At 43.8% G+C, this 20538-nt stretch overlaps 2 protein-coding genes across 4 annotated transcripts; both read left to right on the top strand.

The window, feature by feature from the left end:
• Positions 1 to 1212: 1212 nt before the first annotated feature.
• LOC139378844 (E3 ubiquitin-protein ligase TRIM39-like) lies at positions 1213 to 6577 on the top strand. Of its 3 annotated transcripts, none has more exons than XM_071121393.1 (8): positions 1213 to 1271; positions 1899 to 2461; positions 2618 to 2713; positions 2937 to 3170; positions 3291 to 3438; positions 3534 to 3560; positions 3838 to 4019; positions 4280 to 6577. In XM_071121393.1, exons 2-8 carry the CDS (start codon positions 1991 to 1993, stop codon positions 4676 to 4678), a joined length of 1557 nt encoding a protein of 518 aa, XP_070977494.1. In that variant the 5' UTR covers positions 1213 to 1271; positions 1899 to 1990; the 3' UTR covers positions 4679 to 6577. The 3 variants fall into 3 exon arrangements, with proteins under 3 accessions (XP_070977494.1, XP_070977492.1, XP_070977493.1); XM_071121391.1 differs by having other exon boundaries at positions 1219 to 1271; positions 1884 to 2461; positions 4280 to 5108; XM_071121392.1 differs by lacking the exon at positions 1213 to 1271 and having other exon boundaries at positions 1636 to 2461; positions 4280 to 6576.
• Positions 6578 to 9064: 2487 nt separating this feature from the next.
• On the top strand, positions 9065 to 20507 carry LOC139378843 (RPGR interacting protein 1). Its single transcript, XM_071121390.1, has 28 exons — positions 9065 to 9205; positions 9504 to 9740; positions 9973 to 10026; positions 10392 to 10509; positions 10640 to 10851; positions 11303 to 11405; positions 11911 to 12057; positions 12243 to 12348; positions 12477 to 12500; positions 12586 to 12732; positions 12841 to 12914; positions 13098 to 13318; positions 13625 to 13731; positions 13879 to 13929; positions 14047 to 14226; positions 14521 to 14638; positions 15485 to 15997; positions 16249 to 16544; positions 16801 to 17152; positions 17623 to 17819; positions 17925 to 17984; positions 18110 to 18448; positions 18843 to 18918; positions 19040 to 19137; positions 19249 to 19438; positions 19554 to 19638; positions 19843 to 19976; positions 20144 to 20507. Exons 2-28 carry the CDS (start codon positions 9653 to 9655, stop codon positions 20392 to 20394), a joined length of 4341 nt encoding a protein of 1446 aa, XP_070977491.1. The 5' UTR covers positions 9065 to 9205; positions 9504 to 9652; the 3' UTR covers positions 20395 to 20507.
• The last annotated feature ends 31 nt before the right edge of the window (positions 20508 to 20538 follow it).

The following is a 20538-nucleotide window of genomic DNA, read 5'->3' as shown; positions in this document are numbered from 1 at the left end:
CATTTAGTGCGGTCTTAGTGCCAGCATCGGTCTGTGGTGGTATGTAGGCAGCTACGAAAAATACAGATGAAAACTCTCTAGGTAGATAGTGTGGTCTATAGCATATCATGAGATACTCTACCTCAGGTGAGCAAAACCTTGAGACTTCCTTAGATATCGTGCACCAGCAGTTGTTTACAAATATACATAGACCGTCACCCCTTGACTTACCAGAGGCTGCTGTTCTTTCGTGCCGATACAGTGTGTAACCCGCCAGCTGCATGTTATTCATGTCGTCGTTCAGCCACGACTTGGCAAAACATAATATATTACAGTTTTTAATGTCCTGTTGGTAGGATATACTTGCTTTTAGTTTGTCCAATTTATTATCCAGCGATTGTACGTTGGCCAATAGGACCGATGGCAAAGGCAGATTAGCTACTCGTCGACAAATCCTCACAAGGCACCCGATCTCCTTCCACGATACCTCTTCGGTCTTTTTCTCCTGCAAATGACGGGGATGAGGGCCTGTTCAGGTATTTGATTTTGAGAAATCATGGAAATGTATTTTTTGTCCTTCTGAATACCTGCCTATTTTTTATCCTTCTGAAAAAAAAATATTTTACCTTTATTTAACTAGGCAAGTCAGTTAAGAACAAATTCTTATTTTCAATGATGGCCTAGGAACAGTGGGTTAACTGCCTGTTCAGGGGCAGAACAACAGATTTGTACCTTGTCAGCTCAGGGATATGAACTTCCGGTTACTAGTCCAACGCTCTAACCACTAGGCTACCCCGCCACCCCAATACCTGTCTGTTTTTGTCCTTCTGAATACCTGTCTGTTTTTTGTCCTTCTGAATACCTGTCTGTTTTTTGTCCTTCTGAATACCTGTCTGTTTTAAGATGTCTGTTTTTTGTCCTTCTGAATACCTGTCTGTTTTAAGATGTCTGTTTTTTGTCCTTCTGAATACCTGTCTGTTTTTAGATGTCTGTTTTTTGTCCTTCAGAATAAAAGGAAAGGGAAAGGGAACACCAATACCTTCCTGTTTGACAGTCACTTTTTACATTGGAGTAGCACCAGGAAGAAATCTTTACTCTTGTTTGTGTTTCTTCAAGTATTGTGATGCAATGTTATAATGTGTGTCAATGTAGCTCAGTGGTGAAATGGAGTGGAAAGAGTTAATACATCAGGAAGTTCCCATACATATACTATCCCACTGTATGAAGGGGAGGGGCTTGATCAATTGATTGGAACACAGCAGAACCTAGATAACTCTACTCTGCCTGCCAAGGTAAGTGACAACTTTGATGAGGATAAGTTTAGTTTCAAGGAAGAGGTTATGACTTCACACCGAGGCAAGAATTAAGGAGAGAGAAACTCTTCAATGCAGTTATTTCCTATTGACTCTAACCTAAAACGCTGTCACAGTACACTGGTTTCCTGCTCTGAGTATGGGCCATGATGACTCTTTGTACTTTGACCGCTGATGTTTTTCACAGACAGCTGATAAGGCACAAGGGCTGTATTCACTAAGAATCAAACAGGTCGAAACGGGGAGGGACTAACCTGAACTTTTCCAATAAGAAACGCTAGATTTCTTAGAAAAATATTCTGCTATGGTGTGCACTAATGAATACACCCCGGGGCTGAGTTTTAAGGTCATGGTTTGTCGCTAAAGCAACTGCATGCAGGGAGCTACACTATACGTTTGAGTTAACTGTTTGATTTACTTTCTCTGAAGCATAGTGTTTTACATGGGATTATAATACATTTGAGATTTTTTTTTTTATGATCAAATTAGGGAGTATTTGATTCCATTTACAGCCGAAATACATTTGAAAGACTGCTTTATTTTGACCTGCCTTTCTGAAACGGTGTTTGATCCTATCTGTTCTATCTGAAGATATGGCTTCTTCAGGCGATATATTATCTGAAGAGCAGTTCCAGTGCTCTATCTGTCTGGATGTCTTCACTGAGCCAGTCTCCATCCCATGTGGCCACAGTTTCTGCATGGCCTGTATAAAGAGACACTGGGATAGCAGTGATGCCTGCTATTGTCCCAAATGTAAGAGGGTGTTTGCGGGACGCCCTGATCTCCTCGCGAACTCATTCGCTAAAGACATTTCAGAAAAGATCAGGGCGAACAGACGGAACGGAATCAAGCAACCGGATGCCAAATCTGGAGGCGTGCACTGTGATGTCTGTATGGGGAGAAAGCTCAAGGCCCTGAAGTCCTGCCTGGTGTGCCTGACTTCTTACTGCGAGACTCACCTGGAGCCTCATCAGAGAGTGGTGACTCTGAAGAGACACAAGCTGGTGGACCCTGTGGAGAAGCTGGAGGACAGGATGTGTAAGAAGCATCAGAGACTCCTGGAGCTGTTCTGTAGGAGTGACCAGAGATGTGTGTGTGAGCGCTGCACGGAGACGGAGCACAGGGCTCACGACATCGTTCCAGCAGAGAGAGAGAGTACGGCCAAGAAGGTAATGCTCTGATTATTCTTTCATTTTGACTAAATCTCATATGTATTTTTAGCCAAGACAAATTCCTACGTTCCTGATTTTCATTCGGAATCTGATTCCAATTCTGGTTCCATTTCTGGTTTAAATTCTGGTTCTTCATCTGATTCTGATTGACAGGCTCAGATGAAGAAAACTGAGGCAGAGGTGCAGCAGATGATCCAGGCCAGATTGAAGAAGTTGGATGAGATCAAACACTCAGTCAAACTTAGCAGAGTGAGTCCTTATGTTGAGCATCTTGTTATCTACTGTCGCTGATTCAGTTGCATAGGCACAACCGAATGTGACTGTTTTCTACAGTATTTCCTTGTTGTCATCAAGCAAGTTCCAAGAAAGAAATAGAGGGCAATGTGCACAACGTCAATGTTAATTTCTGGGTGGGGTACCATAGGGTTCAACTCTCGGCCTAACTGTTTTCAAATGTATGTAATTTGATCAGATAAATTCAAAGAAAGAGATAGAGGATGGAGTGCAGGTCTTCACCGCTCTGGTGCGCTCCATCGAGAGAAGCCAGGCTGAGCTCATCGAGTTGATCGAGGAGAAGCAGTCAGCAGCAGAGAGGCGAGCTGAAGGGCTCGTCAAAGAGCTGGAGCAGGAAATCACTGAGCTACAGAGGAGAAGCACTGAGCTGGAGCAGCTCTCACACACTGAGGACCACCTCCACCTCCTAAAGGTCAGTGTCCCTCTCTTAAGTTGAATTTTCACCTACTCCCTCATTTCCATCAATGAATGACTAAATTAAAATCCGACTTAAGGGGAAGTTAGGATTCACCTCACCTGTTTCCCATGGTAGATTTTTCCATGCCTGTGCACCCCTCCACCCACCAAGGACTGGTCTGAGATCAGTGTTCACTCTGATCTGTGCTTGGGGAATGCGAGGAGAGCTGTATCTCTTCTGGAGGAGACAGTGGTGACAGCAAAAAACAAACTGTCAATTAAAGGTCGTTGTCATCTTCTGTCTTCTCACTACAGTTATAAAATCCATTGTAAGACGTACATTTTTATGTTGTGTTTTCTGTGGTTCCTTACCTTGCAGAGCATGAAAAGATACAGCTGTGTGCAGGTAAAGTTTTCTTTGGTGTTGGAAATGGAAATGTATCATTTGAATGAATACTTTTTCTCTTCATTGTTCAGCTGTTGCTTCCGTGATGGTGATTCCCTAGAAGAATGGCCATGCAGTACAAATATAACAGAATCATTTGAACGTTGACACATGCAAATGTTCAATGTGTTTAATGTTATATCCCTGTTGTTACCTTTTGACCCTGTAAATTAGAGCACCAAAGAAAAAAATGGACAATGACATTTTGTTTTCTTATCTATTTTCTGTCTCCTCAAAGTTGACGTATCCCTGGACCCGAGCACCGCCAACCCCTGGCTGGTCGTGTCTGAAGATGGTAAGAAAGTCTGGGACGGGGACATGGAGCCGAGCCTCTTGAACGGTCCTCAACGATTCGACACGGCACCATGTGTCCTTGCAAAGGACGGCTTTGCCACCGGGAGGCACTACTGGGAGGTCGAGGTGGGTTTGTACTGAAATTAAAAGGAAAAAGCATGTTATATACGTTGTTTAATTGATGTAGGTCTATCAGACTGAAACATTGGTTAAAATGCATTAAATCTGCGAGGCATCATGATCACCAAAGTTCTGGAGATTATTTTATTTTTCAGTGTACAGTTTTTCTCCATACCCCAGGTAAGCCTATAGGCACCTTACCTTGAAGTATTGGTAAAGCTACTGGACTATAGGGGTGTGAGTTATACTTTTTTCAATTGGTCAAGGTCGGAGACAAGACGGCTTGGGACCTGGGTGTGGCCAAGGAGTCCATCAACAGGAAGGGCATGGTCACACTGAGCCCTGAGGACGGCTATTGGACGATATGTTTGAGGAGAGGAAGTGAGTACAGAGCATGTGAGGGACAGTCGGTGTTGCTCCACTTCAGAGAGAAACCACGGAAGGTTGGGGTGTTTGTGGACTACGAGGAGGGGAAGGTGTCGTTTTATAATGTAACCGACAGGTCTCATATTTATTCGTTCACGGGCTACCAGTTCACTGAGAGGGTGATCCCTTTGCTCAACCCAGATATGCGTGACAGCGGGAACAACATATCACCGCTCATTATATGTCCTGTTGGTGTTTTCAATGGAGGCGGTAGTTTGGATGATGACATAACAATATGAAATTTACATTGTCATGGACAATACATTTCATTTTGAAAGTGTCCTAAAGAGGAAAACAGAAAACAAAATGGACTTGAATTGCCATGGACTAAAATTGATAAATGGGTTTTAGAAAGATTCAGTAAGATTCACTCCATTTAATTTTTGTTGAATTCAATTAAATTATGAATGCTCTTTTAAATGCAGATAGGTTGTGTTTTATTTTTTTTATATTTTATGTCATTGTCTGAGAAGAAGACAGAAGTTAATGCAACTATCCAAACCAATCTTTATTAGCTCATGTCATTAGCAACGGTCATCAAAATTGTTAAAAGTTTTTTTTTTTTACTATTTGAATGAATGCAACAGTTGTACAATAGATGAAGATATTCCAAACTTTTCAAATCCATCATATACTGACTGAATAAAACATTGTTCTAGCATGGACAAATCATTTATAGATTTGGGGTATTTAGGTTGGAATTCAGGTATTCAATGTACTGTAAAATGTTTTAAAAAATATATACGTTGTGAAAAATAAATCTATATGTGCCTCATTTGCATACAGTCTATACACTAGATGTATTTGCATACATTAATAAATTAATATAAAGGGGTGGAACAGGGCTACAACCACCAAAAAATGTATCTGTCTCGGACTACCTGAGCTGTCTAGACTGCCTCATTAATACTTTTGTCAAATTTTATTACATAATTTAACAAGTGTGTCAAGAGAAGGATGATGTAGTAACCAAAAAAGGGTTAAACAAATCAAAATTGTCCATATTACGGCAAGAGCAGCTCAAATAAGCAAAGAGAAATGTCAGTCCATCATTTTTTTAAGACATGAAGGTCAGTCAATCTGGAAAATTTCAAGAACTTTTAAAGTTTCTTCAACTGCAGTTGCAAAAACCATCAAGTGCTATGTTGAAACTGGCTCTCATGAGGACCGCCACAGGAAGGAAGACCCAGAGTTACCTCTGCTGCAGAGGATACGTTCATTAGAGTTACCAGCCTCAGAAATTGCAGCCCAAATAAATGCTTCACAGAGTTCAAGTAACAGACACATTTCAACATCAACTGTTCAGAGGAGACTGTGTGAATCAGGCCTTCATGGTCAAATTGCTGCAAAAAACACTACTAAAGAGACTTGCTTGGGCCAAGAAACACGAGCAATGGACATAAGACCGGTGGAAATCTGTCCTTTGGTCTGATGAGTCTAAATTTGAGGTTTTTGGTTCCAACCGCTGTGTCTTTGTGAGACGCAGAGTAGGTGAACGGATGTTCTCCTCGTGTGTGGTACCTTACCGTGAAGCATGGAGGAGGAGGTGTGATGGTGTGGGAGTACTTTGCTGGTGACACTGTCAGTGATTTATTTAGAATTCAAGGCACACTTAACCAGCATGGCTACCACAGCATTCTGCAGAGAAACACCGTCCCATCTGGTTTGCGCTTAGTGGGACTGTCATTTGTTTTTCAACAGGACAATGACCCAACACACCTCCAGGCTGTGTAAGGGCTATTTGACCAATAAGGAGAGTGATAGAGTAGTGAATCAGATGACCTGGCTTCCACAATCACCCGACTTCAAACCAATTGAGATGTTTTGGAATGAGTTGGACCGCAGAGTGAAGGAAAAGCAGCCAACAAGTGTTCAGCTTATGTGGGAACTCCTTCAAGACTGTTGGAAAAGCATTCCAGGTGAAGCTGGTTGAGAGAATGCCAAGAGTGTGCAAAGCTGTCATCAAGGCAAATGGTGGCTACTTTAAAGAATCTCAAATATAAAATAGATTTGAATTTGTTTAACACTTTTTTGGTTACTACATGATTCCATATGTGTTATTTCATAGTTTTGATGTCTTCACTATTATTCTACAATGTATAAAATTATAAAAAAATAAAGAAATACCCTTGAATGAGTAGGTGTGTCCAAACTTTTGACTGGTAGTGTACGTTTGCGAGATCAGACATAATATTACTATAATTCGAGTGCTCATTTTTGGAAGATGCTTTCATCTGCAAACATTTCAACTGTATTAAATCTTACTTTTTCAATTGCAGAAAGAATTAACACCCACCAAAAGAAAGTTCTCTTTCTTCTCTTTCTTGTGATGTAACTATCGATGCAACAGAAAGCCAATGTATTCCATTGAGCCCATTTTAGACAATACCGGAGTGTGTTTGACAGGTCATTACAAATGTTTCCGCAATCGTTATGTTAACAGGAAAACACTAATGTTACAAGCAAGTGTGGGAAAGATTTAAGTGACACATGGATTTTAAAAGCAATCAATCCAGCGAGATGTAGGCGCAGTAGCAATGTTAGCATGTATATCTTGGTGTGGCAAAACAAACAAAAAAATATGCATGCCAGCAAAGCCACTACAAAACACAACACTAAACAGTACATTAATTGCACTATAATGGTGACAAACGGTGCCCACAAACTGTTAGGGCCTACATAAAGCTGTCCCACCACCAGTCCCAACACCTTACTACTGCTACACCTGGCTATCAGCGGAGCCTTGTCTGGCAGCGAAACAGTTCATTCAGCCTCATTTACTGCCTTTTAAAAAAACATACCTGATATGGCTGGCTTGTTTAAACAAATGTGGTTTCTACTGACAATTGAGATGTACAAACTATGGCATAAGGGAACGATGAGCGGACAAGAGGCAATCCGTAATGTAGATTAAGACATTAATGAGCGAGCTAGGACGGACGTAGTGAATATAACTATTTGTTCAGCACTTTTGAAATGTACAGCGACAGAATTCAGGACATGGCCCGTTCTTACCTTATTCTCCCTGTACACCAAGTCAGAACCGTAGGATAAATAACAGAAGCAGACAATGAAAGCTCTTACACTATTCAATGGTAACATTGCTCTAAAACAGGCTATAGGCTACATGTGCACCACCAAGTCAGAACAGTAGGTGAAATCAAGACCAGAAAAGGGACCAACTTATTATCAAGAGGAACGTGGACTACTAACAGGTATACACTTAGTATTACTTTCTTTGCTACGGTATACATATCTCCCTGACATGTTACATAATTTATGCAGCAACATACAATACATTTTTGGAGCTGTGTTCACTTCCTTCCAAACAACTCATTGTTTAATTTGCGATTTCCAACTTGTTGTGTAATGTTTATGTCCATGATACTTTTTATCTATAATTTCTCTTCATTATTTATCCTCATATGATAAGGATTGAAATGGATTTGCCAGTAGATTGTTGACTTGATTCATGATGACGACTGCTAGCTAAGATTTTGAGTATGATGTTGGCATGATCAGTCCAATCAAAGCTACTGTACATATAACGTGATTTGACATAATTTTATCTGTGGCCAATGACATTCCAATGTAACTCTATGGCAGCTCCCAAAGAGCTAGAATTTTAAATGTCTACCCTTAGACTTTGCAGTGACGTAGTGTCCCCAGTGACAGAACACAGAGCCAATCACGGTGCAACGCTCCGTATTTTCTGCTGGCTTGCCCCACCACCACAGAAAGCACTGAGCTAGGATGAAACACCTGCATTTTGGAGCTGCCTAACTCAAGAAAACAAAAAAGAGACCTTGTTTGTGCATATAGCCTAGCTCAGACTGTATTAACTCAATGACATATATATATTTTTTTACATTGTTCGCGAACTGATATGTGACATGTATTAATATTTATACTTTTTTTGCTAAAAATGTGGGGCTCAAAACAGGTTCTGCCCCATCTGCCTTTAATGATGGGTTGCCACTGATTAGGTGATTAGGTGATTACGTGGATGTTGCACCCCTCAAACACAGGAAATAGATTGCTGAAAAGGAAAGATCCTCAGGTGGGCGGGGCATGCATGTTGCTAATGTCATGTATCCCTCCTTCTTCCTTTCCTTCTCTCCTCCTCCCACTTCACAAGTGGTGACCCCTGCCCACCTCTCTTCCTCTCACCCTCTCCTCCTTGCCCTGTTGTCTGTACATATCTAGGATCAGTTTATCGTCTCCTAATCCTAACCTCAGCCAGTTAAGCCAAAACCTAAAAACTGACCCCCAGTGTCTAACTTCATCCTAGACCATTCCTTCAGCCTAGCTAATCAGATTAAGACTGAGATAGGATTAGTAAAGGAGCAGGTGGGGCACTAAGACTGTGTCCAAAATGGCACCCTATTCTCTACATAGGGTCCATCGGGCTCTGGTCAAAAGTAGTGCACTAAATAGGGTGCCATTTGGGATAAAAACTGAGACAGGCTGGAGGCTGTACACCAAGGAAGAGAGAGAGAGAGAGAGAGAGAGAGAGAGAGAGAGAGAGAGAGAGAGAGAGAGGGAGAGGGGGAGGGATCCTAAGGATTAATTCTATTGGGCTCTATCATAGTAGCTGAGTTAGAGACACTTATAGTGCCTGGAAGATTGTGACGGGACAAAATGTAACCCTCAACTATTTCATTTTCATAATTGGTATCGTCATCATAACATTTAACAGCATCGACTTTATCATCATCAACACTTCTTCTGTAACTGATTACCTGCATGCTACTGTGACGAAACAGGTAGGTGACAACACTGCTAGCTACCATACTGACACTGTGCTGTGCTCAATGAGCTGTAAAAGGAATTCAGCTTAATGTCTGGGCTTGAAATGTCAGTGAAGTAGAGGTAATATGCTCAAAGGTAAGGCCCTTACTATCGTTTATGTTAAAAGTACAGAGTAAATAGGCATGTTTCTTAAGATATATTCTCTGCCATGTATGAGTCATCTGTGTGTTTTCTCCTAGCTCAGAAATTATTGTAAGGGACAACAAACATAATATCTGGAAGTCTACTGCATCGTATTATGTTGTTTATCAGGAAGCACCAAAAGAAAATGGATTCTGTGATCATACCGACCCACTACGTGTTGTGATGTCAGTCCCATCCTCTGTGATGACATCACCACCAGAGCCCCATCTCCATAGAAATAAGCATTGTGATTGGCTGAACCTTCATTAGGACCAATCATGTCTCTGACAGTGGACGAGACAGCCGGAGATCTACCAGTGAGGGACGTAGGGCTGATGAGAGGAGGGCTGATGCCCACCGTACCAGGTAAGAAGGATGGAGTGGGGGAGAGTGAGATGGGAGGGGGTGGGGGGAGAAGAGTGAGGGGACAAGAGAAGAAAATAATGTAGAAGAAATTAGTAACTGAACAAAACAGTGCATTTACATTTTAGATTAATGTCGTATAAAAGGTTAGTATCAGGAAATAAATAGATTTGATTGAAGTAATGTGGTTTAACACCCTGTCTCCTTCGCTTTCTGTCTGTCTCTCCTTTGCCAGACTCTGTGAGAGACGGAAGGTCATGGAAGAAACCACAGGTGCTCAAGTTAAAAGGTCAAACAAAACCAGGAACTCACAGATCAAAACCAGGAACTCACAGATCAAAAGGACAATGTATCTATTTCTGGGAGTTTTTCACCTCTAATCCCTTCTCTATCTTTCTTCCTTCTCTTGTCTTTCTTCTCTTTAGTCTCTTCCTCTATTTTTTCTTCCCTCTCTCTTTCATCCCTCCTAATTACATTTCTTTCTCCTCCTCTTCACTGTCAGTTTCTTCCACCTCTCCGTCTCTCTTTATTCCCTCTCTCTTTCCCCTCTTTCTCCCCTTTCTCTTTCGCTCCCCCCACACTTTTCCTCACCTCTGTTCCATTCCCTTATTTTCCCTCTCCTTCTTCCCTCTTCTTCTTCCTCCTCTCCATCAGACCGTCAGAGGGTGTTCCAGGTGCCCAGGGAGCAGCTGGAGGACCAGTGTTTCCGTCTGCAAGAGGAGAACAACCTACTGAGACAGCACACACGCACACAGGAACAGAGGCTACGCCGGTACTTTTCCAATGAGACACGCTTCTTTTTGTTCTGCATTACATAACATTTTGCTACGGTGTGCCCTAATCAACACAACCCAGCTGAACCAGACCACCCAGTGTATATCCTCCATGTCCTCTCTCCTCAGGATGTCCACCAAGTTGATGCGTCTAAGGGAGGGGCGTCCGGGTGAGGCCGGTACCAGGGTCAGGGAGGGGGACATGGAGGACATGATCCAGGAGCTGGAGGCGCGTGTGGCCACCTTGGAGAGCCAGAAGGGGGCACTGCAGAGCAAACTCAGCATGGCCAGGCAGCACATCATGGACCTGGGGCCTGGACGGAGTTACCACAGACTCAGAGGTACTTAGCTGTCTGTGTAACTATAGAGCGATATTTTGAGTCATCTTTGTGAAAATAATTCTACACAATATTGTTTATGAAATTATATTTATTGTCCTCCCTCCCTGTACGTCATCACTGATGTGACATGACTAAATCTCCACCTGGTACAGCCAGAAGAGGAGTGGCCAACCCTCAGAGCTTTGTTCCTCTCTAGGTTTCTTCCTAAATTCCTGCCTTCTAGGGATTTTTTCCGAGCCACTGTGCTTCTGCATCTGCATTGCTTGCTCTTCGAGGTTTTAGGCTCCGTTTCTGTATATCACTTTGTGACAACTGCTGGTGTAAAAAGGGCTTTATTAAATACATTTGATTGATTGAGTAAAGGAGTGAAAGCTATCCAGTGGATCCTCTGTAGGCTTTCACTGATCCAATCACATATCCAATCATACACCTTTCCCCTTTCTCCTTTCAGGGCGGGGACTGGATGGGCAGGGAGGAGTCACACGAGCAGCACAGACAGCTCCGCCCCACTACGGCCTCAGCCTGGAGGACACCAGAGGAGAGATAGAGAAATTGTAAGGAGAGAGCGAGGGAGAGGGAGAGAGTGGGTGTGTGTGTGCACGCAAGAGACCATGAGCAAAAAAACAGTTGAGTAGAGAAGCAAGTGTCCAACATTCGTCCAACATTCTTCCTTCCAACCCCTCCACCACTGTACCACTACTAAACAGACATTACGCTCCTCAGGTCTGTGAGTGAATGCCTGTCTGTATAAGAACAGACCATTACAATTGCAAATCACTCTGATGTAGAGCTGGGCAAGCAACCCATGAGGCAGATCATAGGCCATGTTCCAATATCCACACAAGCAAACCACTTAGAATACATGCTTCATTTAATACATTGCTTCATTCTAAGTGGTATTACTATGAAACCACATCAATTTCCTAACAGTACACTAACAGACCCCTAGATGACAATGCTTTGCTGTGAGGCCTGTGTGATCTTGCCTTACCAGAAGCATAACTACTCCTCTTTCCTCTCCCTCCTATATTTCTCCGTCTTCTTTCCTCTTTGATCCAGCAGGTCCAGTGTGATCGAGACCCAGAAGGTGAGGGTGACAGAGCTGGAGCAGGCTGCCCAGTCCCTGAGAGACACACTTGGGGAGAAGGAGAGAGAGATAGAGGACAGTATGAAAGAGATGAGGAGACAACAGGCCAACGGACACAGGTGGGGGCAGTTCACACACACAAACATGCACGTGCACAAACACACACACACACACACACACACACACACACACACACACACACACACATACACACACACACACACACTTACCAATTCCTACTTCTTAGCACACCTCTGAGCTGTAGTATGTTGTGAATCTGAACGATGACCTTTTCCTTCTTCAGGATCACTATAAAGGACAATGTGGACGTGATCCGCCTGCAGAAGCATCTGTCAGACAAGAGCGCTGCCCTGCGTGTCAGCCAGGAGAAGTTCAACGTGTTGCAAGAGGTGGGGGGGGGGGGGGGCTCTCTCTACCTCGTTCATCCTTCTTTCACTTCATCATGATGAGAAACTGACAACTTCTACCTTTTTCTCCCCCTCTCTTTCTCCCCCCCCCCCCCCGCCCCCATTTCTAGGCTTATGAAGCTCAATTGGAAGAGGTAGTAAGAGAAACCTTCAGTGTAACTATGAACAATCAGTCAATAACATGAAAGAACTTGTATTGACCGTCTAATATTCCCTAAGGGTCAGAGGTCACTGAAGGAGAGCCAGGGGGCATTGCTGGAGAAGGTAGAGGAGCTGAGTGAACAGCTGAAACAAGAGAGACAGAGAGCGCTGACACTGGAGGGACAGCTCACCGCTGCCACTCTTTCCATGCAAGCCCTCGAGGAGGTATTGCAACGAGTCTGCAAGTAGGGGTGGAGGAAGTAGGGAGAAGTTGTCCCTCCCTACCCATTGATACAAGGCCAAATACTTCTAACTGTATACTATTCCATTCAGTTCCAAGAGAGAGTGTCAGACCTGGAAGGAGAGAAGAATCTACTGAAGGACAGCTATGATACACTCCTGGAGAGGTGAGGAATTAATTAACTATAGTAAATGAACTGACACTGTTTCTGTCTTTCTCTTTCTTCACCTGCCCACCTCTCTCTCTCTCTCTCTCTCTCTATCTCTCTCTCGTACTCTCTCTCTATCTCTCTCTCTCTTTCTCTCTCTCTCTCTCTCTCTCTCTCTCTCTCGTGCTCTCTCTCTCTCAGCACTTTATCTGCCCACAGTCATGTGGAGGAGAAGGTGGATAGAGAGAGAGAGCTGGAAAAAGATCGGGAGAGAGAGAAAGAGGAGATCTGGAGGATGGACATAAAACGGCTTGAGGAGATTCTGCGAGTGGAGAGGGAGGAACGAGGGAGGCTGGAAGAGGAGAAAGAAAGGTTGCAACTGGACAAAGAGAGGATAGAGGAACAACAGGAGAGGGAGAGAGGTGAAGGAGAGAGAGATTAAGTTCAATACTACTTATTGGCAAAGCCAAGAGTTTCTTCTTGACCATGTGACCTGACCTAGGATGTGTTCCAAATGGTACACTGGCTATTCCCAATTTTAGTGCACTACATGGGGAATAGTGTGCCATTTGCACAAAGCTCTGGCATATAACTAGGACCTAGGGTTTTTCCTGGTCAGGTCATGTGGCCTAGAAAAACTCCTTACTTATTGGGTATCAATTGTGTTATAAATATCATAGGCAGTCTATTCTATTGTTTCACAATTATTTTTATATGCATTTTCATAGAGTCCGTTGAGTCGATTAGAGGAAAACATGATCGAATGGAACAGGAAGTTCTACAGTACAGACAGGAAGTGACATCACTGCAGGAGAGACTGGACTCAGTCACAAAGGTGAGAGATTATTATTGACACGAATAACATGTTAAGAATATGTTAATAACAACTTAATAATATACTGTATGTTATAAAACTGTTTTGCTCCGTTTTTCATGTCTCTCCATTCTCTCTTTTTCTTCTTTCTCCCTCCGTTTCTCTCAGGAGTTTGACATGAGTGTTGAGGACCTCAGTGAAACCTTGATACAGATTAAGGTTAGTCCCTTCTCAGATTAGTTAAATAACGACAATATAACGAGCTAACAATATAAGAGGTCCTTTAAACCTTATTAACTTTCTCTCTTACTGTGCATTTTGAAATCCCTTTCGTAGACATTTAGGTTACAGCAGGAGGGCCGTGAGGGTCTGCGGTTCCTCGGGATTGATGGGAAGGTGGAGGACTCATCGAGAGAGCTGAGGGACCTCCAGGCATCCCAAGCAGAGACTGTGTTAGAATTACAGAAGACCAGAGACTTACTGTTACTGCAGCACCGCATCAATAATGATTTGCAGGTAGGCAGATAGGCCTACCTGTTTTTCTTTTTAATTTCTATAATTGTAAAGCAATTTTGGGTCCGTGAAAAGAGATATATAAATCCCATGTATTATTATTATTATTATTAACACACACACACACACACACACACACACACACACACACACACACACACACACACGCATGGACGCTTGCATACACACAAAGGTAATTATAAAGGTTATCTTCAATACTCTCCTCTTTCCTTCCTTCCAGCCTTCCATCTTAACCCCCTCTCCTCTGTTCTCCTTCCTATTCCTGTCCTGTCACAGGCTGAGTTGAACACAAGGATAGAGAGAGCAGAAATAGAGAGGGAGGAGACCAAGAGGAGGGTAGCGGAGAAGGATAAACTACTTGGAAGAAGAGCCTTGCAAATCAACACTTTACAAGGTACGAAGAATGTGGTAACACTTTATTTGAAGGTACACATATTAGCCACTAATTTGTAGTTTATAAGTGTGTAAATTAGTAGCTTATAAGGCCTTTATAATGTCTTATTAGCCATATATTAGGTCTTAAGGAAGTGTTTTCTAATTCAAACATTATAAGTCACGTTTTACCGGCCAATCCTTAATAACCTCATTGTAAGCCATAAGAGCAAGTTACACAAGAAACACACTTTTAGTAAGCGGTCTCATTGTGGGACTCATAACGGCATAGTACCTCAATATGTGATCCCTATCATAAAGTGTGACGACTTACAATGTTTGAATAAGATATCACTAATTCATTCAAATGGTATCTAAATAATTATTCTTTAAAGGAATAGTCCACTCAAAAATGATATTTCGTATTTGTTTCATTAGTCTACTGTAGATACAGTCCCAAAATGTTTTGCATGTCAGCAGTCAAGTTTTCACGATATATGACTTTAAAGAAGCAAAGTGTAATGCCGCATTCACATGCTAGTCGGAACTAGGAAACTCTGAAATATCCGACTTGCTGATTCATTGAACGCGTCAAGTGTATAACTACAAACAGTTAGCAAGTTGGAAATGTCAGAGTTTCCTAATTCCAACTGGCACGTGAACGAGGCATTACGCTTTTCTTTTTAAAAGTCCAATATCTTGAAAACTTGACTGCTGACATGCAAAACATTTTGGGCAGAAATGAAAAAAAAATACATATAGTTTTCGAGTGAATTATTCCTTTAATATGAAACATTAAATTGAGCGTTATCTACTAAAGCTCAGCTCAATGAGTTTAAAATCACTATTTTCTTCTTCTTCTTTAAAGCGCAGCTGAAGGAGTTAGCCTACAGCCCTAGGAACTACAAACGGAGCATACCACTACAGTACACCTGGCCGGGGTGGGACCAGGAAGTGGTACAGCCCATTGAAGACGACACCACTTTCTCTCAACTACGAGCGGGGGAGTCCCTTTTGGAGATCCACCTCAGGGGGGCAGCTTTCACCCCTGGGGGGCTACGGACCATGGGGGGTGCCGGGAAAGGGGCGGGGTCAAAAGATGAAGCGGTCGTGACCTTTTGCACTTACGCCCTCCTGGACTTTGAAATGCACTCCACACCCCTGGTTTCGGGAGGGCAGCCCAACTACGGGTTCACATCGAAGTACCCCCTCTCTGCCCGTGATTTGGGGAGGCTGGGGGGTCAGGGGGGAGGGGTGCTGGTGGAGCTGCACCAGGCATTGGGAGGGGTGCGTTTTGTGACCCGGGGGGGGGCGCAGGTGCCACTGGTTGGAGCGGTAGAGAGGAGAGGGGAGCAGGTGAGCGGACGAGTCAACATCGCAGGTAAGTCTTAGCATTACCTGGTGTCATTATATTGCAGCAACAACGGTTTCAGCTATCATGGATCAACCACTGTTATAGCCACAATTGTGGCTTTATTATGTGTTATAATGTGCATCATTATTAGCAGACACTATGCGAGGCCATGCAAATTTGCCCCAGTAGATCTGAAACATTAGATATACAGTATACCAGTAATATGACATACTGTGTGATTGCCCCCACCACTGAGACTCACCTATTATCCATTGAAGGCTCGGAGGGAGATGTCATAGGGATCCTGGACTTCTGGGTGCGTCTCTTCCCTCCTTCGGAGCCCGTGGACACACTGATAGAGAGAGGAGTGGACAGAATGACAGAGAGAGGAGCAGACAGACGGATAGAGAGAGGAGCAGGCCGAATGACAGAGAGAGGAGCAGACAGATGGATAGAGAGAGGAGCAGACAGGATGACAGACAGACTGATGGACAGAAGGACCATCAGTCCACAGAGACAGTGGAGCCCCATCTGGGCCCAGAGAGGTCTAGGCTTGGAGGACAGTGTGCGTGAGGTAGGCTACTGAGACAATTTTACAACAGGTCTGTCATTTAAAATCCCCAGGTTTTATAGAAATCCTAATTGGAAGATTTCCTGATATCCAGCTTATTCCCTCCTGATTCCAGGAATCTTCTAACTGGGATTTCTGTAAAACCTGGGAATTTAGGGAAAGTTACTGGAATATTGTAAGCCTAGCTCTGCTCTTAAAAGACCAACGATTCACTGGGTGGTTGAATTCATGTAGAGCACAATGTTATTTTCCACTACAGCAGGAACTATTTGACTATGGCAGAGGTATACCCAACGAGCTGGAGGTGGTGCTAGAGCATTGCGTGGGTCTAAGCGCCCGCTGGCCGGAACTACTTCCGGACTCCTACCTCATGTACCGTCTCTATGACCTGCCGCCTCACGCCTCCCCCACAATACCGTGCAGCGCCGACCCACTGTTCAACGACACGGTCAGCTACCCTCTGGCCGTGACCACTGACGTTCTGGAGTACCTAAGAGGGTGCAGTCTCTGGGTCTATGTGTTCGATGACAATGATGATCAGACTCCACCTGCTTACCTGGCCAAGACACCCATACCACTCCGCCCGCTGGCAGCAGGACGACCTATCAGAGGTGAGAAAATTACAGTTGTCATCAACCCTAATCCTACCCTATCTATCACCAATTCTGTAGAGCTACAGGGTGCCCTTGATTAGATCCGTCAGGTGTCTTAGTGCTGAGTTGGAGTAAAACCCTGCAAAACCTTAAACTCTTCACATTGTTAAAGACATAATAGATCATATTGATTCATAGAAATAAAAAGTATGTCTCACCTTCATGCTCTGACCTCTCAGGTGACTCATCCTAAAGGTCTGTGGTTCCCAAACTGTGCCCCCCCTAGTTCCCAAACTGTGCCCCAAACCTGCAAAATGTTCTCTCCGTCAACAAGAGGGGTGTGAACAGTGTGTCACGAAGCTGATCCTAGATCTGTACCTAGGGGAACTTTGGTCGCACCACAAAGCCATGCTACCTGCTATACCTCGCTTCCATCTGCATCTTGCTTCCTTCCTTCCTCCCTTCTTTAATTCCTTCCTTACTCTCAGGTGACTATGTTCTGAGGGACACGGGTGGCGGCCGGCGGGGGATGGTCCGCGTGTTCATACGATGGATTTACCCCTTCCAACCACCAGAGGGCAGCACCCAAAGACACAAGGAGATGGACAGGATGGAGAGAGCGATGGAGAGGAGGAGCGAGAGAGCAGAGGAACTGCCGAGGCCTATTGCCAAGCCTAGGGTGAAGGTATGGTTCACATTTCATTTTTACATAGACTGGTCACATTAATTGTTAGCATCTCCTTTTTCTTAAAACCTTTTTCTGCCTCTCGTTATATTCTCCTTATTTCAGTCAAAAGCTGTTGAGCCCAGAGTGGACAGACCTGCTGCACATAAAGAGACCAGCATTCAGGTATGGCACACACTTGCACACAAACAACCAACCATTGTCATCTGAATATGTAACAAAGTATTTGTTCTATTATGAGATTTGAAAAACTCAAGAGATACTGAGTTATCACTCTCTGTACTTGTTAGCCCAAGCCCCGTCCTCCACCAATCAAGCTGCGATTACCCCAACCCAACGCCCAATCAGAGCGAGCCACACCTGTGACGTCCCCGGAACCCAGTGTCGCCACACCCCTCCAATCTCCAGCGAGAAAACGGGCCACGCCTCTTAGATCACCTGCCACACTCTTGACACCTGGGACGAGTCAAGCCACGCCCTCCCAGTCGCCCACCAGGAAGCAGGCAACCCCTCTGAGGCTACCTAAGGTCAGAGGTCAGAGTTCGCCTGTGTCAGAGTTGACCCCATCTCGACCTGACTCGGCTCGTTCCACCAGGAGTTCCGCCAGCGATGATAAGAGTTATTTTAAGGTGAGTGGATATAGATAGTATAGCAAAAATGTAAATGCAGACAAGGGCCATAAGCAGTGCTGGAAAGACAATCGGGCTCCCGAGTGGCACAGCGGCCTAAGGCACAGGATTTCAGTGTTAGAGGTGTCACTACAAGACACGCTTGTTCGAATCCAGGCTGTATCACAACCAGCCGTGATTGGGAGTCCCATAGACCGGTTTTGGCCGTTGTTGTAAATAAGATTTTTCTTATGTCTATGTCCAGTTAAATAAAGGTAAAATATATAACGAATTATAGGGAATAATTGCAAAAGCAGGATCACATTTAAAAGGTGTGTACTAAAAGGACTAATGATTTGATCATCATACGTTTAAGAGTGAACGTTTGACACCTTTGTCTCTTCCTCCCTCTCAGGACGCCCCCTCACTGGAACAGGTGTCTATGGAAGAGGAGGAAGAGGAGGAGGAGCAGGAGGAGAAAAGTGACGAAGGTGATCATTCATTACAGTGCTATCTATATCCTATTTAAGAACAATAAAGTACTCTTGTCCTGGAGTTGAATAGGAATCTCCTGATGTCATGAACAGTCATTGGTTCTACTTCCCTCTGTAGCCCAAGTGGATAGTGAGGTCATGGAATCCAGAGAATCAAGGACCTCCAACCGTAGTGACGTCCTCATTATTCCTCCATCTTCAAGGAGAATCAGAAAGGTAAGAATCAATCAATCAATTGGGTCTGGTGACTAACTGATTGAGGTAAGAATGAGAAAAATAGAAAATAGACATCTCATTTTCATTGAAGTCTTTATTTCTGTGTTTCAGGGAGACAAGTTGAGAGTGGAGATTCTCTCTCTCTCTTTTGAGCCCACCTCCCGAGTGGCTCTCGATGAGTCAGTGCAGCGTGTCTATGTGGAGTACCGCCTCCTGGGAGTTCCCATGGAAACCACAGAGACACCCATGTCCCTCCGTAAACCATCGGAAGGGGAGGAGATACATTACAACTTCACACGAGGTGTGTGTGTGTGTGTGTCTCTGTGTGTGTGTGTTTGGATGGGTGCAGGTGTTGATACTCAAAATCCCTGTCTCACCATATATTCTTTATTTCCCTCATTCTCCCCTTCTCCCAGTCATCTATGTGGATGGCTCTGAGGCAGCCCCACTAAGACAGTACCTGTACACCATGCTGGAGGGAACTGACCCGAACCAGGGCAGGTGAGAGAGAGAGAGAGAGAGAGAGAGAGAGAGAGAGAAAGAGAGAGAGAGAGAGAGAGAGAGAGAGAGAGAGAGAGAGAGAGAGATGACCCCCCCCCCACCCCAATTTATAGTGCCACCAGCCATCACTGGATGATACCCCTGAATGTGTATGTGCCCTTTTCAATAGAGTCAATACATGCTATAATGTGTGTGTCTACCCAGGTTGAAGTTCACAGTGGTCAACGAGCCAATGGATGATGACGATGACGAGGAGTGTACCGACGTTGGCCACGCTTTCCTGGACTTACAGGAACTGCTACTAACAGGAAATGACATCACCGAGCGGCAGATCGACAGTGAGATTCTATATTTCTATTGTTGTAAATATTTCTGTGACATATTCTGTAATATCTCCTCTCTTATGCACTGCATTTCTTACTCTACTCACCCCTATTTCTCTACCACTCCACTTTCTCTTCCTCTCTCCATCTCCCCCTCTCTCTCGCTCTCTCTCCCTAAATAGTTGTCAGTGTGGATGTAGAGAAAGAGGTGATGGGAAAACTCAAAGTCTCTCTGGAAGCAGCAAAGACTTTGACTGGGATATACTGGGATTATCGCCAGAAGAGAGATCAAGAGACCAAGAAGGATGAAGAGAATGACGAGAAGGAGGAAGACAAGGAGCAAGAGGAGGAAGAGAAGGAAACATTAAAGAAAGAAGACAAAATACAAGTGATAGATTATGACATTGATGATGATGACAGTGACTTTTACTAAAAGTGGAAATATGAAAAGGATATCATGAAACAGATAGGAATTGTGGTCCCTGTGAATAGATTGTGTGACTGACAAACTGACCACTCTTAAATAAAGAATATTGAATAACCGTAAACGTCTGACCTTGTATAATAAAACGTATTA

Source organism: Oncorhynchus clarkii, chromosome 21, assembly GCF_045791955.1.
Source record: "Oncorhynchus clarkii lewisi isolate Uvic-CL-2024 chromosome 21, UVic_Ocla_1.0, whole genome shotgun sequence".
NCBI lineage: Eukaryota > Metazoa > Chordata > Actinopteri > Salmoniformes > Salmonidae > Oncorhynchus > Oncorhynchus clarkii.
Note: the sequence above shows the minus strand (reverse complement) of the source record. Positions and strands in the feature narration are given on the sequence as shown.